General features: G+C 43.9%; 1 protein-coding gene across 15 annotated transcripts in view; it reads left to right on the forward strand.

Annotated features, from left to right (window-relative positions):
- The window catches only part of SORBS1 (sorbin and SH3 domain containing 1), an 862,221-nt gene that overhangs the window by 86,468 nt on the left and 749,416 nt on the right, over nucleotides 1–26,337 (forward strand). For all 15 annotated transcript variants that reach the window (XM_069610575.1, XM_069610579.1, XM_069610580.1 and 12 more), the window contains exon 2: nucleotides 21,810–21,865. In XM_069610575.1, the coding sequence (XP_069466676.1) occupies nucleotides 21,810–21,865 (56 nt within the window). The remainder of the gene's footprint in view (nucleotides 1–21,809; nucleotides 21,866–26,337) is intronic.

Consider the following 26,337-nt stretch of genomic DNA (forward strand, 5'->3'; position numbering starts at 1 on the left):
TACAGAGCAGGCCTCCTTAGTAAGCTGGTCAGTCAACTGGATGGCCCAGAGACACTTCCGAAGGCTTACAGCAGGAGTTGATGAAGGTGCCGGGAATAGCTGGTCCTGCTATTCCAATAGGTCGAAGCGCCAGTACAGGCCTTCTTGTTCGATCTTAGGTGGAAAGGGCTTCACCGGACGACAGCAATGAGGAGCAGAAGTTCTTCAGGGGGTCACCAGTGATTCCTCGGTCCAGCCTCGTGTTCGCAGGATACTTGGCTCCTGTATCCCTGGGTTCGTAAGAACTCAGGAGATCGACATGGTAGTGGTGTTTCCAGCTCCCTCTTATCCACGGTTCCCTTCGCGCCAAAACGGAGGGGAGCCAATGGGAGATCCGCTCATCAACACACATACCATACGTGGACCAATCACGGACCACAGTGGTCCCAGGCATTCACACCACCCTAGACTCTCTGGCACCCAGGATGTGTATTGGGACCAGACAGCCCAGCCCACATCCTGGGGGCACTCAAACGACATGTAGAAGCCCGCGAAAGCAACCGTGTTTCGCGGGAAACTACATGCCCAAATAAGGAAGGCCCCGGGTCGCCTGACCCGGGGGAAGGTAAAGGGAGCAAGACGGACAGTGGACGAGACAAAGGAGCCTCGTGGTCCGGCCATTTTGGGTAGCCGGGCCACCCTTTTGTGTTCGCGGCAAAAAGGTGCTCAGAACGGCAAAAGGAGCTCAAAATAAACCAAATGATCGCTGCCACCAGCCCAGTCCCTGAATGACTTGCACTGATCCAAAAACCATCCTATAAGAGTGTCTAGGGTCTGTAGAAGGCTAGAGACCCAAGAGAGCTGTAACTTAGCTTACAGTGCCCTCTTGTGTCGTGTTGCACTAAAATGGCGACACGATAAAAGAAACTACGGGAAACAGCGTTCCCCGGTACTGACTGTCTTAAGGGCATGTCAGTTTCCCCGTAAGAAAGGAGCGAAAGCCCAGAGGAGTACAGCAGAAGGCTGCACTTCTCTGGCAAAGTCAAGAAAACAGGTTGAAAACAATAGCAAAAAGTTTAGGGGTTGCCACATGGAAGGAAAGTTCCCTACAATAACGAAATCTTTCCTAACAATGTTCTCCATGTGTTGCCACCTCAAACGAAGGGTCTTCTTAAGTACTCACTCAGGAGATCCTGACAGCCCAGTTGGTGTGAGGCAGAGCCAGTGGCACCCCTACCTAACAACACTGGCCATTCCTCCACTGCCACAGTGATACCAGAATAGCACAAAGCACTGGCGAAAAAAGACGGTAGGTCAAATTGGTTTGGTACCCAACCAAATAAAAACGAGGTCCACCCTGCGAGACTGAATTGAGAATAGTATTCCCCATTGACAAAGAACCCTTCTCAGCTCCACCTCCCCTCCTGCAAATGGGAGAGTACACCGCAGGAGGATGTTTCCATCCCATAAGACATTCACGGCATATTCTTTATAAACATCACATGCAGATTTAGGAAGGATAATGCCCAAATGGAGCGGAAAACATTTCATAAAGGACTGCTGGGGCAGGATATGGTGTATTGGTTTTGAAAGCATTTCCCCTACTTTTTAACTAACCTAAATTATCCAGCACCTCCCCTTCCATCCCCTATCATTCCCGTATACTTACTTATAATATCTATGCAAACTTATTAGTGTCAGTGCCCATGTCACCCATGTTCACTTAATATATCTGTGGGTCATCCATCTTTCGATTGTAATTACAAATCCATTGCTTTCAACAGCATAGCAAGGACTGGGGCTGTCACGAGGATGGTACCATGGGGACAACTCTTTTATGGGCTCCTTTGCCTGGTGCCTTGAATAATACCATCCATAAAATACACAAAAGATGCTAATGAGTCAGGAGCCAATCAGCAAAACCTTCAACTATAGAGGCGGGGAGAGCTGCTTCATTGCCCTCGGCTGAATCACTGTTAATGTGGAGTGTGTCTGGCAGTTCTGAAAAGACATTGGGGATGGGCAGAATTATCCCCAGTCAGGATTCTTCTCCTGGGCCTTTGGGGCATCTAAGGTTGAGTGACCTAAGGTAGTAGTCTGCCATTCTACTCTCATTCCTTCCCAAATGGATGCTGAAAAGCTTCTGAAAATGATGCTGTCACCTTACATTTTTGGTGCCGGGATTTTAGCAAGAGCAACTCACCAGGCATCGAGGCCCTATCCACAACTATGTGCTACCAATGAAGCCTGTCCAGTTCCAGTTTATCTGCCTTTTGGTAACGTGCAGGTAAGTCTTCTGCCATCCCTACCGGTTTGGGTGATGCTTTTTTTTCATTCATGTCTACCCTTCTTTGAATGGACATTTTTGAATCTATTAAATATTTAACCAAAACATAGGCTCCCTTTATTATTAATGCCGCTGACCACATGACTCAAGCATGACTCAAGCAATGCATAGGGTGCAGGAGGACTTATCAACGGCAGACACTCACAGACCTGCCCAGGTAAGCAGAATTATGAAACAGGCACAGTATCTGTTTTGGAAAAGACTTTTGGTCTTGGTGAGAAGGTCCTCTCCTCGGTTCTGGGATCTTCCACCACACATTCGGAAGTAGGGCAATCTGGACACACACATTCGTGAGTACCTCTTGGTGGGAAAGCATTGACCTGCAAGGCTTGGCCTGTGGTCCTGGATGATCTTTTAACATGATATAAGGATTAGGCTGTGCAGTAGAGCATTGGGCACACTAGGATTGATTAGGATGACCAGGCCAAATCCCCCCAAGAAAAGCTGATACGACCTAGGCTAACTCCCATCTTTCAGATGTTGCATGTCTCTCCCTGCATTTTTTGGTACTTGGGTGGTACTGGGGTTCCTGAGCAGCATACTGTCATACTGCAAAAGCCACCAAATACACCCTGGTGATGCAGTCACATCACCAGAAGAAGAATCACAAATGTTATAAGCCCTGTTTTCTTACTAATGTCCAGGTGCAAAGATCTCTTGTGATCTATCATAATGCATTGTACAGAGGTACTGCTCCTCTATCTGCATATTACCCTCAAGGATACACAGTCACTATTGACCCAGGAATGGAGTTGGCTAAATCCATATTGTACTGTGTTGTACAGCCCAATTCTTCAAACTCTTTCCTGGATGATCTGGCTGATCGCCTAACCAGAATAAATAAGCTGATTACAGTTTCGGGAACATTTCTTCTAAGATTCCCCCTTCATATCCTACTCTGCCTAAGAATCATAGAGTATGGGTAGATACACATACTGCCACTATTGATGAGGAACCACAAGTAAATCAAATCACACTCTTTCATCTGGTGTTTCATAAGGGAATGAAAGCATTGGACGCGATGCTTACTGAATTGAAATGCTTAGACTGGTATATTTTTTAAAGCTTCATCACTCTCTTATGAGAATCTACTCCTTTCACTGGAAACATCCATTCTTAAGATCTGGCTCAAAATGCAGTCCCAGTCCTGGACAAGGAGGATACAGAGTGGCAGACATAAGGGAAGTAACTCTTTGTCACTATTTATTATCATTGAGACACATTAATACAGCCTCAGTTTTAGTCGGTGATAATGTACAAAATGAAAGGAAACCTGTATGGGAGTTTTGCATTCCTTCCTTCATAAGCTGTAGAAGAACTAAAATGTTGGCTGACAGAAGGCAAAGAGGCTCTCCTTCAGCAGCTTTAAGTAAATAAAGATCTGGTAGACACTTCTGCCAGCGGCATCAATAATGTCGTGTGCATGTGCAGTTGCACTTACTTCAAGAACGCCTGCCCTTCATCCTGCTATTCAGGGTGAGTAATGGTTCTTCCTCGTGATCGAAAGCCTTTTTTCATCTCTATCTCTACAAATGAGGTTTTACAAACTTTCATATTAGGACCAGGGATGGTGACATGTTGATTAGTATCATTGCACCTTATATGCCAGGATTTTAACAGTCATCTCAGGCATTTAAAGCATTTGATGCAAGGCAGACTTTAACATTTTCATTGTCAAGACAGTAGAAGAAATGTGATCCCAATATAAAAAACCACAACATTGTCTGATATTTCCATCCCAAGGCACTTCCAAAAAAAACAACTTGACCGTTTAATGGGATTGCAATAAATTCCTCTTGCTAACAAAAACTTGCATGCCCAGTGGGAAGCTTTTCCCCCACTACCAATGAAAGTTGATAACCCAAGACCCCTGAATATTAACAATAATAAAAGGGGGTCTTTTACTAAATGTTTTATCTGTTCCACCAGCCTCTGCAAAATAATCAAAAAATATTTCTCCTCCTAGGAACAATAGAACTCGTGTCAAACATTGAGTGCGACTTGGGGCCTTATTCCCATTGCTTGATCACCCTTAAAAACATAAAATAAAACTGGAGTCATCAGGCCTATACAAGATGTATCACATCAATCACACCTGAATCAGATTCGGTTGGTGGGTACTTGCCTCATGACAATTGTGACGCATATTTTGGAGCATTTCCAGTTATACTGAAGGTATACAATTGTTCGAATGATACAATTGTTTGAATAACAGGGGTCGGAGTAATAATAATATAAGGGGATTGGGTGCGGGGGTTGGGGTGGGGTTAGAATGGGTGGGGGTCTGAAGTGGGTTTCCCCCCGCATATTTATCCTAATTGACCGTTTAAATTTGGTCAATTGTGCAGAAGGTCAATTGTTATTCAAACTATTGTCATTCGTACAATTCTTATACAACCAGTCCTTCAGGGTGCATACTTCAAAATGTCAATCAGCAAGTAGCATCAGCAATTTCTAAGATTCAAATTGGAAGGCCAACATTATCAACACTGGTGTCTTTCTCCAGATTAAATCAGGCTGCTTTTCTTTTTATAATAACTGCTCATTTGTGTCTTCATGTAGTACGTATGTTTCCCTATTGTGCTCAATAACTCATACAGGCTTCTTCCACAGGTTTTAAATAGGCATTCTTCATCTAGTGTCCAACATTCCTCACAATAACTGTGTAGAGAAGCAGATGTATACGTCATCTATAGAGCCCACCCATCACCTGCATCATACTGGAAGAACAGCAAGAGACCACTGTGTATGACACCTATTATCATCCCAATAGCACATTGAAGGTATGAAAGACGTTATGCGCTCAGACAACCGTATCAATTGTATCTCAGAAGAGATGCATGAGTCTGCAGACACCACTGGACATAGAAGAGCTATAAGTAAAGTCTGACAGGAGCAAAGTGACGTCATGAAGAGAGAAGATACATGACGCACCAAACCTGATGTATGGATGCCCAAAGAATCAAGATGTAACTGAAGCAATGAAGTAAACCTATAAGCAACCAAGTCTCCAGAGGCCAAGAGGACCCAATATAATTGAATAAAATAGCACTAAATGGATGGGCAAAATGGACAAAATCATGCTCTCTTCACACATGGTATAAGACCAGAAGACAAGGCCTATTCATAAAGCTCTAAATGAAAAAGCAGTGTACCTTCACTCCCTTTAAAGTTCAGAGGAATAGAATGGCCAGCAAGGTCAACTACAAAGAAGAAGTCTTGGTTTAGGGCCCAATTGATGAGAGATGGGAGGCTAAATAGCTAAGAAAGGCAGTTGTCTGACGTTCCCCCACACCTGGGTTTCATTGCTTAGATGCTGCTAACAAGCCGAATGTCCAAGGTTGCAAGAGAGTGCCAACCAATCATGAGGGCCTAAGTGATGGTGAACACATTGTTGCAGAAGCCTATCAGCTGCTGGTATTATGCTATTATCTGTATTTGACATATTTAGAGGGTGTTTAAGGCATGCCTAAGCAGCCAATGATGATGCTAACCCGTATATGAACTATAGATATATATGTTCCCTTACCCAATCCCTCCACCCAATAGGTTTTTATTGTTTGCCACATAGGATATGATATGATAAGTCATTTATAACGCGCCTGTACGCAAGTGTTTCTAGGCATGACAAGACAAGGAAAGGGAGACAAAGGGAGGACAGAACAAACGATATTACTAGGCCTTGTGTCATTCAGATCGTGCAAGTGCAAGGGAGAGGGAAGAGGAAAAGTGGCAGGGGATCGAGGGGGGAGAGTGCAATAGGCAAAGCTCAGCTAAATGTCGCTGGGGTGGCGACTCTGAGTAAGTGCTAGGAGACAGGGGACTGTACAGTTGCAGATACAGTCCCTAAGTGCACGGTAGCCCAGGAGTAGTGCAAGGGGCTACTGGTCGTGTAGGATCCCGGTGCTCATTAAGGCTCAGAGGGTGTAACGCTCACCTGGTTCCCTCGGAGGCGCTGGTCTTGGGCTGGGCGCTGCAAACGTCTTCAAAGTTAGGCGTAGGGTTCGTTTGGCTCCCGGATTTGGCCCCTTACTCACCGAAAGCTTGACCTGCAGAGTGAGGTGTCTGCAAGTGGAAAATCAAGGTATTAGTGGCTGGAAGGATGGGAGAAGTTCCTAGCCCCTCTCTCCCTTTCTCCCCGTGGTGCTCAGATGATTGTTGTGCTCACCTTAAGTAAGTGAATGCTGAGCTCTCCATCCTGCGTCTTGTGCAGGGGCGCTGGGTCCAGTTACTTCACTGGATGTGCGTTCCGCCTCTTGATTGCAGAGGGTAGGTGAGAGCGATGCCGCCGTTTTGCTGCACGAGCGTGACTTGTAAGTATTAAAGTTCTCTTTGGATTGCTCTCTTTAAATGTCTTTTTCCTTATGTCTATGTCTTTTGCTTTTAGGATGCTGTCGATGCCAAAGAAGATGCTCTCCCAGATTCGTGGCAGAGAGCGTAACAAGAAGATGGTGAATTCGAAGGCACGTAAGTAGGAAGACTGCTTTAGGGCCGTAGAATGCACCTTAATGTCCCCTTTTGTTTTTACAGGTGCCGGAATGCAGCGCGAACAAAGTTGGAGCAAGCGCAACACAGGTAAGCAGTATTGTAACTGAACGTTACTAACCAATGTTCTTTGTCTTTGCAGGCCCGATGCCGGACGCGGAATGCAGAAAAGAAAACGACTTGGATGCTGCCGATGGCTCGGGTGAGTTGAAGCGCTAACTTTGCCTTTGTCTAACCTGTGCCTTTTGTTTTGCAGGAGCTGCTGAAGATTGAAGATTGGTTCCCAGCAGGTAATTTTCGTAACTACAGGATCCGGAGCTGAAGATTTGCTGGAGCTGACACGGTGAGCGTCCTGCTGCAGATGCAGAATAACGCGAAGCATGTGGTACCAATCGGGTGTGGTTTAAATAGCCCATAGGAGTACTTAGGTGTCTTCTTCCACAGCAGCCGCGCCCAGGTAAAAGAGTTCCTGCTTCCAGAAGAGTTCCAGCATCAGTGATCCAGGGAGTGGTGCCTGCCCCACCCAGAAAGAAAAGTAGTTCCTGTTAGAAGAGAGTAAAGCATCATCTGGCTGGTAAGTAAGCAGCATGGTCTGCTTCAGGTAGGTTCACCCAAGCACTTTTACACTTCATATGAGCCCGGCGCTTCCTGTGCCGGGACTAGTCCTTAGTATGAGCCTGGCACCACCGGTGCCAGGACAAGGTCCAAAAGGTCCCTATTGGGACTTGCTGGTGCCGATAAGGCATGTTATGAGCCTGTTTCCAAGGGTGTTGGGTAGGTCCTGACTCCTTGAAAGCAGTGGTCATGACAGCACCCCCCCTCAAGGCCCCTCCCAAATTTGTTCCCTCCGGGGGTCTTGGTTTATCAGGAAAAGTTCGATGAAATTTCTTAACCAGACGGGGTGCATGAACATGTTCCGACGGTTCCCAAGATCGTTCCTGGGGGCCATAACCTTTCCAGTCAATCAGATAGTATAATTTAGATTTGGAAATCTTGGAGTCTAATATGTCTTGTATTTCGAATTCTAGTTCTCCGTCCACGAGAATAGGGTCTGGAGATTTTGTCAAACGGGTTCCAGGTTCCATGGGTTTCAGTAGTGAAACGTGGAAAACTGGATGTATTTTCATATGAGCAGGTAGGCCCAATTTTACCGCCACTGGATTGATTATGGCAGTGATTGGGTAAGGCCCCAGGTATCGTGGATTGAAAGTACGCGGTCCTTTTAGGGGTAAATGTTTGGTGGATAGCGAGACCTGATCTCCCACAAGATATTGAGGAGCTTCCTTTCGATGTAGATCCGCACTCTTTTTATATTGTTCCTTGGCCTGCTTAAGGTGAGATGTGGCCTCCTTAAAGGCTTGAGTGATTGTCGAATGCAGATGATCTACAGCGGGTGTTCCAAGAGTCTGAGGTGGGTCAAGATTTGAGGTGCGAGGGTGGATTCCATATGAAAGAAAAAACAGAGTTTTTCCTGTTCCGGCGTGGACTGAATTATTATAAGCGTACTCCGCAATCCAGAGAATGTCTCTCCAAGTGCCCTCTGATTGTTGTAACATGCAGCGTAGATACTGTTCCAAGGTTTGATTGGTCCTCTCGGTCTGCCCGTCGGTCTGGGGATGGTGGCTGGTCGAAAGCCTTATGTCAATTTGGGCTAGACGACAACAACTCCGCCAGAAGTGAGAAATAAATTGACTCCCTCTATCTGAGATTAAAATTGAAGGAAAGCCGTGCAACCGAACGATGTTTTCGAGGAATTCTCGGGCCAAAATTGGAGCCGTAGGTAACCCTTTCAATGGGATGAAATGAGCCATTTTCGAGAATAGGTCCACAATCACTAAGATTGTATTAAATCCGGAGCATGGTGGTAAATCCGTGATGAAGTCCATGGAGAGAGTATGCCATGGATGTGGAGGAATGTCTATTGGATGTAGGAGGCCTGCTGGTTTCTCCTTCTGGCTTTTGCTTTGAGCGCACACGCCACAAGAATTAATGAAGTCCTTAATGTCCTTTCTCCAAGATGGCCACCAAAAATGTCTCTTTATCTTTTCCAACGTTTTGGTAATGCCGGGATGTCCTTCCATTAAGGAGTCATGGTAACAAGAGATCACCTGTCTTTGTAAATCGGTACATGGTAGATATAATCTTCCTCGAAAGTATAATAGGTTCTTATCCATCGTGAAATCATTTCCCTTGAGCTGCCAGTCTTGCACTTCTGCTGGAGTCAGAAGATCTTTAACTTTAGTTTCAATGTCTTCAATGGATTGTGCATCTATTAAACCCAGGATTCTCTGTTCCGGAATTATAGGTACGGGTTCAAGATTGGTCGTGAGTTCATCTACTCCAATTCGGGAGAGAGCGTCTGCTTTACCATTCTTGTTGCCTGGTCGGTAAGTTATCACAAAGTCGAATTCGGCGAAAAACAATGCCCAGCGAAGTTGTCTAGAGGATTGAGCTTTGGCTGATTTAAGGTACTGTAAATTACGATGATCCGTGATGACGGTGACTGTGTGTCGGGCTCCCAAGAGATAATGCCGCCAAGCTTTAAAGGCGGACTTAATCGCCAAAAGTTCCTTATCTGTAATGGTATAGTTGATTTCAGGAGCTGAAAATTTGCGGGACCAAAATGCCACTGGGTGTAACTGATTTGTTTCCGGGTCTCTTTGCGAAAGCACTGCTCCCATTGCGAGACTGGAAGCATCAGTCTCTACGATATAGGGAAGTTCCGGGCGAGGATGTTTTAGAACTGGAGCCGAGGTGAATTTTGTTTTTAGTTCCAGAAAGGCTTGTTCAGCCTCTGTAGACCACTCGAAACGTTTATTCTTTCTGAGGAGGGCTGTAATGGGTTGGACAACTCGAGAAAAATCTGGGATAAATCTTCGATAAATGTTAGCAAAGCCCAACATGCTTTGAACTCCTTTCACTGACGTTGGTGAGGGCCACTTAATGATAGCGTCCACTTTTCTTGAGTCCATGTGGACTCCATTTGGTGACAAAATGAATCCCAAAAATTCGACCTCCGTGACGTGAAAAACGCATTTTTCCAATTTTGCAAAGAGTCTGTGTTTTCGGAGCCGCTCCAGTACTGCGGTGACATGTTTTCGATGTTCCGCCTCAGAGGACGAGTAGACCAGAATGTCATCAATATAGACAACTACACATACATCAATGAGCTCTCTGAGGACGTCATTCATAAAATACTGAAAGGCTGCCGGAGCGTTGCAAAGCCCAAAGGGCATTACTTGATACTCGAACAGTCCATATTTAGCACGAAAGGCCGTCTTCCATTCATCGCCCTCTTTTATTCGTACTAAATGGTAAGCTCCTCTGAGGTCCAGCTTTGTGTAGATACAGGCACTTTTAACTTGGTCAAGAAGTTCAGGGATCAATGGTAATGGATATCTGTTCTTAATCGTAATCTGGTTCAGGGCACGGTAATCTATGCATGTTCTTAGGTCTCCCTCTTTTTTTGGCACGAAGAACAAAGCTGAAGAGGCTGGGGACTTCGAGGGACGGATAAATCCATTAGCCAGGTACTGATCCAAATACTGCCTTAGGTGAAGATTTTCAGGTTCTGTGAGGGCATAAATTCGACTGCATGGAGGAGTGGATCCTGGAACCAAGTCTATTTGGCAGTCGTATGATCTGTGAGGAGGCAGTGAATTAGCTTGATCTTTTCGAAAGACATCCTGAAATTCCCGGTATTCAGGAGGCAGGTGAGGACTCTCAGAAGCAGTTGCAGCTAGTTTCGTGGGGGGCTGCGGATAGCAGGTAGGTGCGCATTCCGGAAACCGGATTGTCTTTGCTCGCCAATCAATTTGAGGATTGTGTTTTTCCAGCCAAGGGATTCCCAGGATAACTTGAAACTGTGGAGCCTTGATCACGTCAAACACGATTTTCTCTTGATGTCCATCTTGGCTTACCAACGTCACTTCCATGGTGGTGTGAGTAACTGGTCCGGAAGCTATTTCCGTACCATCCACGGTGGTGATGACGTCTTTCACCGACTTAGGACAAAGAGACAGATTCATCCTGGCGGCCAATTCACAGTCTACGTAATTGCCGATTGCGCCACTATCAATGTATGCTTTAATGGCATGCATACGATTGGGTTGTTCCGGACTCACGAGGACCATGGGCATGGTAAAATGCGAGGTCAAAGAACTGGTTTTTACGCTCGGCAAGCGGACCTCTACACTTGTCGGGCGAGGTCGTTTTCCGACTCTGAACCTTTGGCACCCTTATCGGAAGCTCCTACTGTCTTCTTCTTTGGTTTCACTGGGCAATCTTGGAGGAAGTGCCCTGAGTTCCCGCAATAGAGGCACAATTGTAGTTGTCTTCTCCTTTCTCTTTCCTTTTGGGTTAGAGGTCCTTTCACCACCCCAATCTGCATGGGTTCCACGGTATCATTTCCTTTAACGGAGCTCTGTGGTCTTGAAAAAACTCGATTTTCAAACCTGGAACGATCGGCTTTTCGATTTTGTATTCTATGATCTAATTACACCACCAGATCAATGTATTCGGAACAGTCTTGTGGTGGATTCACCACCTGGGCCAGAACGTCTTTAAGTTCTCCACGAAGGCCTCTATAGAAAAGGGTGATTCTCTTATCCTCAGGCCATCCGGTTTCAACCACTAGTCTGTTAAATGATGCAATGTAGGCCAGAAGATCTTGATTGCCCTGTCGTAGTGAAAGAAGTTCATTGTCCAGAGCCTGTCCCTGAGAATGCCTTGCGAACAATCTTTCCATACTAGCTTGGAAGTCCTGGAAATTATAAAGGATAGGGTTATCCTGAGTCACTAAAGGAATAGACCAATCTGCGGCGCTGCCACTAAGATATGAGAGCACAAAGGCTACCTTAGCCTGGTCTGTTGGAAAAGCGGCAGGTCTACACATAAAGTGCAAACGACACTGATTGATGAACACAGCAAACCTTTTCGGATCACCTGAAAACCGTTCGGGCGGAGCCAAAGGTACATTTCCTGGTAGATTAATTTGCACCGGATTAGAGGAAGCCGTTGGGGCATGGCTTCCACCAGGGGTAGGCAGAGGAGTCTGTCCCGCTTGGGCTTGTAACAATTGTCTAGCCAAGTCGTCTGTTCGCTCCTTAGAAACCACTAGCTCTCTCCTTAGGGCATTTGTTTCCTGGCGTGCTGCGTGTACTTCTGCTCTCAACTCCCCGATCAACTGGGCCAATTGGTCTGTGTCTGAAGTCTCCATTGCGCCTGGGCGGGAAATGTTTGGGAGGCTTCGCGTTCTGTAACGCTCACCTGGTTCCCTCGGAGGCGCTGGTCTTGGGCTGGGCGCTGCAAACGTCTTCAAAGTTAGGCGTAGGGTTCGTTTGGCTCCCGGATTTGGCCCCTTACTCACCGAAAGCTTGACCTGCAGAGTGAGGTGTCTGCAAGTGGAAAATCAAGGTATTAGTGGCTGGAAGGATGGGAGAAGTTCCTAGCCCCTCTCTCCCTTTCTCCCCGTGGTACTCAGATGATTGTTGTGCTCACCTTAAGTAAGTGAATGCTGAGCTCTCCATCCTGCGTCTTGTGCAGGGGCGCTGGGTCCAGTTACTTCACTGGATGTGCGTTCCGCCTCTTGATTGCAGAGGGTAGGTGAGAGCGATGCCGCCGTTTTGCTGCACGAGCGTGACTTGTAAGTATTAAAGTTCTCTTTGGATTGCTCTCTTTAAATGTCTTTTTCCTTATGTCTATGTCTTTTGCTTTTAGGATGCTGTCGATGCCAAAGAAGATGCTCTCCCAGATTCGTGGCAGAGAGCGTAACAAGAAGATGGTGAATTCGAAGGCACGTAAGTAGGAAGACTGCTTTAGGGCCGTAGAATGCACCTTAATGTCCCCTTTTGTTTTTACAGGTGCCGGAATGCAGCGCGAACAAAGTTGGAGCAAGCGCAACACAGGTAAGCAGTATTGTAACTGAACGTTACTAACCAATGTTCTTTGTCTTTGCAGGCCTGATGCCGGACGCGGAATGCAGAAAAGAAAACGACTTGGATGCTGCCGATGGCTCGGGTGAGTTGAAGCGCTAACTTTGCCTTTGTCTAACCTGTGCCTTTTGTTTTGCAGGAGCTGCTGAAGATTGAAGATTGGTTCCCAGCAGGTAATTTTCGTAACTACAGGATCCGGAGCTGAAGATTCGCTGGAGCTGACACGGTGAGCGTCCTGCTGCAGATGCAGAATAACGCGAAGCATGTGGTACCAATCGGGTGTGGTTTAAATAGCCCATAGGAGTACTTAGGTGTCTTCTTCCACAGCAGCCGCGCCCAGGTAAAAGAGTTCCTGCTTCCAGAAGAGTTCCAGCATCAGTGATCCAGGGAGTGGTGCCTGCCCCACCCAGAAAGAAAAGTAGTTCCTGTTAGAAGAGAGTAAAGCATCATCTGGCTGGTAAGTAAGCAGCATGGTCTGCTTCAGGTAGGTTCACCCAAGCACTTTTACACTTCATATGAGCCCGGCGCTTCCTGTGCCGGGACGGGTCCTTAGTATGAGCCTGGCACCACCGGTGCCAGGACAAGGTCCAAAAGGTCCCTATTGGGACTTGCTGGTGCCGATAAGGCATGTTATGAGCCTGTTTCCAAGGGTGTTGGGTAGGTCCTGACTCCTTGAAAGCAGTGGTCATGACAGAGGGTGGCCAGTTAACCAGTTAGTGCAGCAGACGGGTCATAAGCAGGGGAGAGAGAGAGAGAAAATGGAAGTGAAAAGGAAGGTCTTGAGTTTCCTCAGGAACCTTAGGTGGTTCAGCTCTAGTCTGTTAGAGGCAGGGAAGCTGTACCAGAGGGAGGCACCAGCCGAGGGGCGAGATATACCGGCCACTCTCTGCCTGGAGAAGCATCTAACCCTCAGGGAGTTGGAGGTGGATGAGCAAGGGGCTTGAGAAGGAAAGTGCCTAGCAAGAGAGAGTTGGCTGTAGTGTGCTCCCGACCCCAGAAAGCCTTGTGGACAATGCAGAGAGTCTTGAACTTGATCCTTGCAGCCACCGGCAGCCAGTGGAGAGATTTCAAGGCTGGATAGATACGATCCCTGGACTCGAGGCCAGGGACAAGTCTTGCAGTCCTGTTCTGGATTAGTTGCAGAGGGCGAAGAGTAGAGGCAGGTAGATTTAGAAAGAGGCTGTTGGAGTAGTCCAACCTAGAGAGAACCAGGGCTCTGGAGACAGTGAGCTTCTGGGGGAAAGTGAGAAAAGGAAGAAGACGTCTGAGGAGGTGCAGCTGATAGTTTGACTTCTTAGAGACATCAGAGATGTGAGGAGAGAAGGAGAGGGTGGAGTCAAAGATGACACCAAGGTTCTTAACCTGAAAGGAAGGAGCAGGAAGATGGCCCAAAGTGGGCAGCCAGAGAGAGAGAGAGAGAGGAAAGGAGGGAGCGGGTGTCCCAATGAGGAGGATTTATGTATTCGAATTTATAAAGCGTACAGTGGCCCTGGGGCATCGTGGCGCTGTTATAGTATATTCACTTGGGTGCAGCTTAGGACAGCCTCATCAAACATGGATGAGGAGGTTACATAACAATGATGCATTAGGGATGTTCCATGGTTACAGGGGAACAGCATTCAAGTACATTCTAGTTGAGCAACATTGACGTACAATTTAGTTGAACAACTTGGTTTTTAGAGCCTTTCTGAATGCCATGAGGGAATTTTCCTTTCTGGGTGTGAGTGGTAAGGCATTCCAGGCTTTTGGGCCAAGTATTACTTACTGGCATTAAGGCAGAGATCTTTGGCGCCACACCATTCCCGAATTGTGGCCATGCAGTCTGGCATGAGAGAAGAAGCAGAGGTGTCTGAGGGGAGCCTGAAAGAGAGCAGAGTGTAACATTGAGAATTGGAGCAGAAAGTAGTGATGCCGTGGGCAAGAGGTGCCAGATAGTGGATGAAGAGCCAGGGAGAGAGGTTATACCCCTGTGGAACACCACAAGTAGAGAGAGAGAGATAGAAGAGAGGGAAAATTGTGTTTTCTAAGCTGGGAAATGGAATAGCTTCTGTTTCCCAACTTAAAAAAACTACAAAACAAGAGGGCAGTCCCAGACAAGGGAGAAGGGAACCATACATAGTTACTTTTCCCCTTCTATCACGACCATTGGCAAGTAGAGAAGCACCAGAACACTGAGTGTTCGAGGCGCTGGCGATAAACGAGGAAGCTGCAGGTAAGTGGGCGAGTGGGAGGAGGAGGTTAGGGGAGCTGAGTGAGGTGCAAATTGGATGAAGAGAAGGGGTGTAGGATTACTTATCTGCTGCCCAGCAGAGAAGATGGCAGCCTTCCTCTTCTGAGGAGGAGTGCAACACAGGCTTTACCATGAGGTAAAGTCCCACTTCCGAGCATCCTGATTGGCTGGGTGCTAATTGGACTAAATTTGATTCGTGAATCTATTGTGCATAAACTGCATAAATTCTGTGGACATCTTACTTCTTGAAATACTGATCTTCTAACTTGAATGGGGCGTCGCTGTGTGCTATCTTGTTAGTAAGAAGTATTGGTGAGCTTCAGGCATTGATTTTGGAAGATCTTTATGATATTTTTCAAGACAGTTCTCAGAGCAGTTTGCTTCATTCTGGAAGTAATGATTGAATTGTATTTGACTCTTGCCTGTTTTCCTTTTTTTATCCAAACCAAATCTATATTTGGAAATATTTTTATAATGTAGATGTGCCCCTACACTTGAAATTCTAGATAGGTCAAGATCCTTCTGGAAATCTGGTCATCATGTTGTTACATATGGGCAAGTATATCCCTGCCAACACAATAAAAACATGCTGTTATTGTCAGCTGGATTGTCTCTTGCATTTCTATAAATTATGAATGCAGAAGCATTTCTGGTCCACAGCAACATCATGCTCATCAGTGTTCTTTCAAAGACATGTAGCCATTGCATACATCTGCATGGTAGTATTTGAGCCACACCACATGCTTTCTGTAAACATGATTCACTGTATCCTTCCTCCATCAGAGATGATGTTTTTGGCCAGGAGGCTTAGTCTGTGCAGTCATAGCCCCAACTTGTTGAGAAGGAAGGAGAGCTGGATAACTGAGTATGGAAAAATTGCCTTCATTATGATTTTGGTATCCCTGGTCCTTCCATGCCCTCATTCGCAATTCCCTTCTGACCATCTGCACTCGTCAAAGCTGTGGAACTACCTTGCATGTTGAAAATAACATGTCAGGACAGGACTGGGAGGAGATCTGTGGGGTATGTAGCACCTCAGCTCCTGTGGAGATGCACAGAAGGGGAGCGAGGCACCAAGAAATGGACAGCATTGTATCACCATTCCCAACCAGTAATGAAGTATGGAGAGAAAGGACTAAGTGTACATGAGGCAAAGTGAAGGTAATGGTTCCTGATCAATGGACGTATGCCTAGGTGTGTTGGATACTAAATTGGTTGTCACCTTTCAAGCTAATATAACAAAAACACGAAATCAAGAATCACACACTCAAACCTCAATAATGAATCATATCTACCCCAGCCTAAGCGTCCCAGAACGCAATAAGGTCACCCCACACTTTGAGACATAGTACAAACAGCTTTTCAATAACGTTTGAATTTTTGTTTTAGAAATCCTATCATATGTAAAGGGTCTACAACACAAAGCTAGATAATAACTGTATTGGTTAAAAAAACAAAGACTTATATCATGATACAATCCAGTGAAATGCTGCTTGTATGTTTAAATCTTGCTAGATGGATTGAGCAAACAGGCACTGAGCATGTATTTAAAGTAAAAACAACACATTCGATGTTGATTGTAATGTGTTCTCTCATGTTGGAAAGAATAGACATTCTGAATAATGCTTTGGTCTAACATCTTTATTAATTCAAAAATGATGCATGATTCCGGAAGGCATTCAAATCACTAATGGCACATATGCAGTATTGGTTAACACAATGATCAATTTAACATAGGCAAGTCATTTAAATCATGTGTACCCGAAAATATCATAATGCAAAATATATGCAACAAATAATGCCTAAGTGTATTTTTTTTAGACCCAAAGCACACTACCCTCGTGTATATTGCATTTCCTTCAAACCCCATGGTTGGAAAACCTAATAGAATGCCTTACCTTTTATACTTACGAAGCCTTTACTAGACACATTTACTGTTGTACTATATCAACCCTAGTGAGCAATTATTTTACAGTTACACTCTACACAGTTTGCAAGAGCATTATAAACCAGACCTCAATTTGCATTCACAGGGATCCAGCCGGCAGGGAACCATTTAGTGTATGCAGCCATTCCTCATTATAATCCGGTGAAATGTATTAATTCAGTCACCCTCCAGAATCATTTACTCTTTGCAGTCAATGTTACTAGTCTGGGTGGACTACCCTGGATAATCAGTTTACCTGCATTGGAAATGGTTGCAGCAGGGCTGGGATACCTCTGGGCAAGCCTTCTCCCCCTTCCCTGTTTTCCTGCTGTCCACTTCTCTGTGATAAAGCCTAGTGTCTCCTGCTTCAAATAGGTCAAGGGATTTCAGCCTGGTACCAGCTGACTTGACTGGGGTGGAATCATCTACTTCTGGACTCTTCCCCCACTGAATAATATGACTTCATCTAAACAGGACCATGGATCAACTAGGCTGTGAAAAGGACTGGGCCTGTGAAAACCTTTAAGTACTTTTCCAGCTGCTGGGCTCTGGATCTGCTTTTTGCGTACTATCCCTCTTCCTGCTCTTTTTAAACTGCTTTGTGGTTCCCTGTATTCTGGTCTCGTGTTTCCATTGTGTTATGGTTTACGTAGATCTCTAAGCCCACCCTAAAACAATGTCATTGAAGTGAAATAGTTGCATTAGTGATATATATATATAAAAAGTAATATTTTGATTTGTTTAGAATACATATGGCCACTATACTTTTGGGAATATTACTTGGTACACCCTGCGCATTGCATTGGCTATAAACATGAACGTTCACACAGGAGGTGTTTTAATATTCATAAATGGGGTCTTCCCCTGTATTCTAGGGAGTTAGCAGATGCTCTCGCTCAGCACCTTTTAGAAAAATCCAGTTCTGTAACATGTATGGTTACCCTGTTTGGGTCTAAGAATAGAATGTGCCTCGCCGCCATGGAAACAGTTGAGAGAACACTGAGGTTCCGCTAAACTTTCACTGGCCAATAAGATATTAATCACCTATTTCAATGGCTTCCTGGAGTGTCATCAAAGGGGCAGTATATTAGTTCCACATGTGGTTAAAATGAAGACTGAGGCTAGCAGGTCAGAATATATTAATCTCTTTGATGAAATTTAGAGTACTCAAATCATTTGATGCTGAAAAGTATAAACACGATTGAATTTCAGGGGCCATTGAGTCCTGCAATTCACTGTATTTCTTAGGATAGGCTAACAAAATTGAAATTGTGTTTGTTTACTGGTCACGTCAACCCGACTCCTCATATCTCTAAGCCTGGGAAAGGAAGTGGATTAGATGGGGTTATTTCTGTTGCCATTGCAAGTTCATATTCTCAAGTTGTACTCTGCTAGAAGTTCATAGAACATTAGCGTCCCTATGGAATAATAAAAGGACTCATCAATCTCAGACTGAACCAGCGTTTTCTCACTCTTGTGCAACTTCATAATTCTTGCAATGTTTTAAAATGGAGTGTCAGGTATTTTCTGCAATATGCCTGCAACTCATTGTGGGGCAAACCCGTTATTTTGAATGACTACAAAAGTTTGCTGTCTGAGAAAAGCGCAATGGTTTTCCCAATTTATAAACAGTTAAACATCCTGCAAACTGCTTCGGATTCATAGCTTGGAAAAACATCTGGGCTTCAAGCTTCGTGATAAATATATTAGTTCTTTCATTGGCCAGTTTGTTTCATAGACAGCGATGCTAACTAATTCACACTGGATATATCACAGTTACGGGTTTATAATATAACCATGTCTGCCATTCACATCTTCAGTGTTTCTGCTTTTCAACAGCACACTTGAACTGGCTGGCAGCCGCACATGGTTTTCGAAGTGTACAGGTTGTTCACACACTGGCACAAGGGATTATTTGCATGGCAGTATTAACATAGATGTATACATTGAGTTCTTGATATTTTATTCACGTAAAATATCCACAGGACCTATGTCAGAAGGGCCCCTCAGAGAGGGCTTCTTTAAAGACCAGACGGCTTGCAGAATAACATTCCCACGCATTTACCTTTGAATTGTTTGATTTAGACCTTCGCAAACTAACGTTGGACATTTCTGGAAGGGGGAATATTTTAATATCATCATGTGAGGAGTCATGGGGCCACTTCTGTTTTGTCTTGTTTCCAGTAAATGTTTTCAGAAGCAGCAGAAAACGAAGAAAATCATGTTAACAGGAGAATGGCGAAAATGATGGATTACTTGAAAACTAGCAGTAAAACCAAGTTCTTTATATTTACCTTCCATCCAAAAGCTTTACACAGAACATTTATGTGTGCAATATTGCAAATTATGCTAGTCAGAGGCTCGAAGGACCCCAAAGGTGATATAAGCATTGGGAGTACTTGGCAATAGTGCAAGCATCTGATCATGTGAAGCCAATGCTTGCAATATAGCTGAACACCGACCATATGAAGTTAGCAGAGCATATCATGGCACCCTACATAGGACCCCTACAAGACCCTACAGTTTTGCTCTTGTCGAATCTTGCAAAGACATGAAAGTCGAATTCCTAGGGTTATTTGGGTTACCTCGGGGTCTCCGTGCAAGTATTTTAAAAGATATATATATAGGTTTTGATTCACAGAAGCCTATTGTAATGGCACAATCCCATTGAAAAACGCTCTGTGAATCACGCCCTTAGTAGTGTTTCCCTGTCTACATTTTAATTGAAGTCATTGGAATATTAACGCCATTGAATAACATATGTACAGTGCACTGCACATGTTGTTCAAATGAGATTATGGCAATAATAGGATCAAAGCAAGCAAAATCAAGCACACATTGATCATACAATGCTTTTCCACCTCGTGCATTTTACTGTTTTTTCCTATGTTATGCATTGGTCTCTAGTGAGGGGTGTGAAAAACCTTGGGTCCCAGACTCCCACATCTACTAGTGTGCCATGGGATCTAAGAGGTCTGGAGCAAGGATTGAGGAGGTATGAAGTGCTGTCAAGTATGTGATGCTGGGGTACTGAATAGCTGCCCCGGAGGGTTGCACATCTGTTTCGTCACACATCATTGAGAATCATGAATTTTAAGGAGGGGCTGACAGAGAGTCAGAAACTGGGAATTGGGGAATCCACTGCTGTTGTAGCGTCCGCAATTTGTGACGTTCTGGGAAGAATATGAGGCTGGGGGCATGTACAGACTGGGATTATTCAAGGAAAGGAGCATGCAAGGTTTAGGTGTCTTCTTAAGCTGTGGTATTTCATAATTGGGGTGCATGCATGTGTGTGGTTGCATGTCGGTGAGAGGGATACAGGGATCAAGGTATTTGAGGTTGGGAGCATTCATGGCAAAAGGGCATGCAGGTATTGGTGGCATCTGTGACTAGGTTGTATTTGGGGCTATCTAATCGGATGTGGATGATTGGTGGAATTTGGAAATGAAGGCATGTGGGGCAAGGGGAGGCCCGAGAGGTGTTCAGAATGAAGTTCATGCCGGGCTACAGGGCATTTGTGGTTGGGCATATTTTCTGCCTTTTTTCATTTGGAAGCAATAATAACACATCAAAACAGTGGTTGCCCTCCCTTTTCCCAACTGATATCTAAACGTAATGATAGATTTCCCTCACATCAAGAACTACCCATTTGTGGCACCTCTGGGACAGTGCAAGAAATAAGTAGAGGACCTAACCACATTTTGTGTTCTCAGCCACACAAAAACCTACAGACTGCGCTGCCAAGTACCTAGGCAAATGCATTATTCAGAGACACAACTCATAGTTGTCCTTTGAATGATGCCTACATTGCACTGTGGCAAAGGACAATGCAGGTGATGGAAATGATGAAGGATTCTTGACCACAAAATAGACTGGATATTCTGGAGACACCTCACCCCTAAACTGGCATGCTGTACAATCTCTAATTTACATTTTGCCATTTAATGTCCTATCATTAAATTATCTGAAACATAATTTACTTCTACACTTGGTTGATGTAACTGCAGGTTTTGGGAATTGCATTTATATTTGAAAATTAAATGCGCTTTGGAAAAAGAGCCATGCGTGTAAATATTAGCCTACTGAAACCAAGCAAATGTTATATGTTCAAGCTATACCACTTTCCCTTTGAGTAAGAATGAAGTCGAATGAAGTTGTGCACAGGCCAAGCCTTTTAGCAAGGAAAAGGCACAACACCCATCTCTCGGGGAGAAGATGATCTGTTCTTATTCTCGGTGAACGATATTTATGCCTTTAAGCATTCACGTCCTTTGACCTGTCTCTTCTCTTCCCCCTACGTCCCATTTAAATGCTTTTACCTTAGACTTTCGACTGAACTCCAGTAGTTGATATATAACCACTCTTCTTCTCACCCGTTAATCACCTGCAGCCAAATGTCTTTCTGCACGTGGTTACTCATGTCTGAAAGTCATTTAGATACTGTAATGTTATGGTCATGGCTGACAAATCACAATTCCGCTCTGCAGTATTTATTTCCCTTGGAAATGATGGAGGGTCAAAGATATACAGCTTACTGATATGGCATAAAATGATTTATCATGAAAAACGTATATCATGGTATTTTCAATTTAATTGCAAAGTCTTCGCTTTATCAGTGGAATGGAAATACCAGTCTTGAGGAACAGCCAATGGTCGAAGACACACTCCACTGTGATCATTAGGAACCTCCTTGCTTTGGTAGTGTGGGTATCAGTAAACACATGTAAAGGACACTGCATGATCAGCTCTGTTTTTGGACTTTTTGAAAGCGGGTTTCGATGTATTTGCACAGTGTTGTCCTTGCACTTTTTGATGCATTATTTCGAAGTTGACTTTTTTCTACATAAATTGTTGTGCCACTTATCAAAAAGACATTTTATGCTACTCCTTTATTTCTTGTTTAAACAGAAACCGACAAGCCGGGACAGTACAGCAGACAAGTACATCTGTGACAATGAGCTCTGGTAAGCTGATTATTGTTCTTATACCCAACACATGAATGATACATTATTTTCCAGTATTATTGATCATATTTAGGATGTGTTACATGCACTGTAGTATCAGTGAATCAGCCTGGGTTGTGTAATTTTCATGGGAACGTATATTTCTGCTAATGGTGAGAGGCCCTTCATAGAGCCAATCTTTTATGACATCATTAGTCAAACCACTGCCTGATTATTTTGTTTCAATAATCAAACTTGAAGAGTGTACCTTCCAATTCAAAAAGCTTCGTTAAGAAATGCTTTGAAATGCACAAACCTATGAAAAACCAGCAGGCATCTGTTTGCATAATGTAAGGGGAGTGAGAAAAATACATACTGGTATTGTCATTTGCCACAAAGCCAAGTGTGATCAAAAACAGGCCAGGTGCACTTAAATTGTCTTCATGCTTCTTAATTAGTGGTATGTTCCTGAGGAATACCACATCAACCCCTCAGGGCCAAGAATTTGAACAGAAAAGTGTAATCTATGTGAGAATAATCGTTGACTATGAGGTGGTTAGACCTCACGGTAAACTCGGAAGTTAGTGTCCCTGAAGGAGGTTCAAAAGTGTGTGCGTAGTAAAAGATCTTCAGTTCTTGTCTCTTCTGGCAGTTTATTAAATAAAGCAGATGTGGTGAATAGGTGCAGGTGGATATATACAAAATATAAAGAGTGCCAAGTAAAATGCCTCTCACAAGTCCTCTTCCTGCTTCTCTGTGTCCCTCCTTGTTGATCTCACAATCATAGCCTCCTTTGGAATGTTCTTATGCAGCTAGTGGAGGGTGGAAGGTCTCCTCCTTCTAGGTTTCAAGTCTTTCCTGCAACATATAAGTTATTCTTTAATGGGAGTCATGCTAGTCTCAAATTCAGGCCCAGGGATATAAAAAGACAGGAGGGCACTCAGCTGAATCTGTGGTGTTCTGGTTGGCCCGCTCGCTACCTCCCTATCTGAAGGATCTAGGCTTGTAGCTTCCCAACACAAATTGCTTATCCTCCTCGCCATCTTGCTGCAAGCTCAAATCTAGGAGACCTGTAACTAATCCCTCTTTAGGCACCTCACTGTCATTTGACTCCAGTGGCGCCTCCTGGACAATCCGCCATGTACTTATTGCCCCTGACACCTTACTCACACAACCTGTAGATTCTCTCTTCTTCTTTTTTCTCCACTTCCAAATTCTTCCAAGCTCCTCAACCACAGTTTCTAATATCCCTTCCTTCTGTTCTTCCACAGCCCCCCCCTAGCAGCCCCACCATAGCTCTTCTCTTCAGCACCTCTCTAACTCCTCTTTTCAGCCCCTAATTTTCTCTTATCTTCAGCTCCTACAGTGCCCCTCGCTCCGGATTCTCCTGCGCTTTTTTCCTCTGTATTAGCAGATCCTTCTTTGCTCCTCCCTTCAGCTCCTCTTTAGAAACTCTTCTACCAGGGGGCACCTCTTCCTCACTATACACCATCTTCTCCTCGGGTACCCATGTATTACCGAATCCCCATGATTATGTTGTAACAAACTGAACAACCTGAACAACGGATGATTTGGTGATTTGAATTTTCTTTGTGTGTCCTACAGGCAGGGAAGATTCAATTCACCAAAAGGTGAACACATCTGCTTTACCAATAGCATTTCGAATGTTGTAAGCCCTGCTAAGCTGCAGAGGAGTAAAAAAGACTTTTAAATGAGCCCTCAAACTTATCTAATTTGAGCATATTAAAGTTCTGTTTTTATGCAACCTTCAAGGAGATAAGATGGTCTCTGATGTAACTAGTAACGTGTATTGTTGGAAGGGGGTTTCAAAGTCTCGCATGTACCCTAAATGCCCATATAGAAATGACGATCGTGTTGGTTGCTTTTTCTACTGCCATGCATTCTAAACTTTTATGTGCCATTAGCAAGAAGGAAGTTGAACTTCTTGCAGTCTTATTAGTAAATGTACATATGGCGTACATTTCTATCAGACACCTGAATCAGAATACAAATGATTCCAATCGTGTAAACTGCCATATACACAGTTTACATGTTTGGAATCATTTGTAATTCTTTCAATTTCAAATTGTTTGCACATTACAGGGCCATGTATTGTTTCAAGGTTTAACTATGACATTAGCCAACTATGTTTCTTTTCCATTGCAATGTGCGTTGGCACAATCTGAAATGCATATTCATGCAGAAGCTGCATCGATATCAGATTGCAGGACAGGGATTTTAAGAAGAATGTAAACAATCTTTAACTTTAACATCCTTTAACACAAATCATCAATATGCTGCTTTGTTTCTTATAGAGACACACACACATCTCTCTCCATCACGTGCTCTCTCTCTCTCTCTAGCTCACTCTCTCTCTCTGCCTCTTTCTATGTAGGTGAAAGTGGCGTTGTCTAGTGAATGTTTGCAAGAGCCACTGCAATCCATTGCAGAGAAATGTTCCACCCGAGGAAAGAAAAAAGATGTCTTGGAGGAAGGGGTTATTTTGGCAAAAGCAGCTAATAAAAAACACACACATTAAATTATTGAAGTTTACCAGCATTGTTCACTGCATCGTTCTAAAATTACTCAATGTTAATTTCTAATGTTGACTTCCAGCATATATTTTAGTCATGATAAGAATGTTACACGTGTCATACTGAGAAAATAACATTCTCAAAACTTAGAATAGCTGCATAAATAATTTTCTGATTGAAGGCTATCCTTTCAAGAATACAGTCTGGTATACTCCTCTATTAGAGAATCCTGCAACAGCATTTTTTTATTTTATGGTAACTCTAGGAGAATTTTCTGCCCTGAGATATTTAGTTAAGAATATTAACACAATTTTGCCATCGTTGCTTTTTCTGCAATTTTCTGCATGACATTTAAATGTGTTCAAAATAATTTGATGTTTTGTTGGAGCCATCATTAAATATGTGTATACTAGGGGTATCAGGCAGATTACAAATGGTTGAACGGAGGCATCGTCAGTGATAATCAAACCTGGGAATACTCATCAACAATGGACTCTTACTAGAACCACAAGTCAATGCAATAGCAAAGAAATGCTTCTACCTCCTGTGATTAATTAGAGGGACACCCCCCTGCCTATCCTTCCCAAGTTGGACCCTCGCAGTCATCTCCTTGGTATTATTGAGACTAAACTGCGCAAACACCTCTACCTTGGAATGCCAGAACGCCTCACAAATAAACTCCAGCGCATCCAGAATACTGCAGCAACACCACTCCTGAGACTTTATAGTAGAGACCACATCACACCAGCCCAGATAAGCTTACACTGGCGTCCAGTAAAAAAAAAAATATTAACTTCAAATCCCTCTGCATCTCTCACAAATCACTACATGGACAAGGAGCCAAATTTCTCCAAACCAAAATCAACTGCTACCAACCAGGAAGAAACCTAAGATCAAGCAACGACATTCACGTCGAAATAAAACACTACGAGAAAAGGAAATTCAAAGGCACCACATTATCCCGTTTGATAGCCAAATCATGGAACTCGTTACCAAAGGATACAAGAAGGACAGAAGATCACTTAACATTCAGATTCTCTCTACCACGAATGATCAATTCAATATTTTTTTTTAAATGTCTAATACAACCACCACTACGTCCTCTGGAATTCATCTAAGATTAAAAAAAGTGGCAGGAAGATTAACTTAAAACCACTGGAGCCATGAAATAGTTTCAACATGATGTTATGGATTGCAGTGCCATAGTGGCATAGTAACAAGACACTAATCTTCATCTCCACTGCTTCTCGATAGAAGGTGAATATAGATATGATCTCATTAGAATGTTGCCACAGAGCCAAAGGTCTGTCATTTGGGAGAATCACAGATCTAAATAGGAGAAGCCACATTCTGGCAGAGGCTTCAGAGATCCATAATGCATAGATTTCAGTATGCCCAAGTGTATAACAAGATAGTGTGACATTTGTTTTGCTTCCTGAGCCCGCAATTTTCATGTACGTCTTGTGCCCTGTTGCTACACAGTGTTCAGACCTTTCTCTTGTCAATCTCAACAATTAAGGCTGACTGTGAGAAAAACGCAAAGACATCCTTTGTGATCCGCCTAGTCAATTCTGTACACAGATTTGCCCAAAGTGGCAGGCAAAAGAAAACAAAACTGATTCTGGTGAAATTCGAGGTAAAACCCCTGGCATGCCCATTATGCGTGAGCCTAACAGACTCTTAATAAAATCATCCTCCACTTTTTTTATTTTAACATATGGTTTGTATCACCAGATTTCTGAATTTTAAAAGCCTGTCTAACTATATCGGGCAAAAGAGATGCATAGTATAGCAGCAGTTGAAATCAAGAAAAGATACTTCATCAACTGAGTAATAGCCACGTTTCTCTTTTGCCATTGGTAACGATTGCTTGTGGATGTGGGCCTAAGCTTTGAGGTTTCCTATAAAGACAACTCCCACTAATGTAAAGTGTTGCACCCGCTCTAATTTAGTTCCATG

This window comes from Ambystoma mexicanum, chromosome 8 (genome assembly GCF_040938575.1).
Source record: "Ambystoma mexicanum isolate Mex_15411 chromosome 8, UKY_AmexF1_1, whole genome shotgun sequence".
Classification (NCBI taxonomy): Eukaryota; Metazoa; Chordata; class Amphibia; order Caudata; family Ambystomatidae; genus Ambystoma; species Ambystoma mexicanum.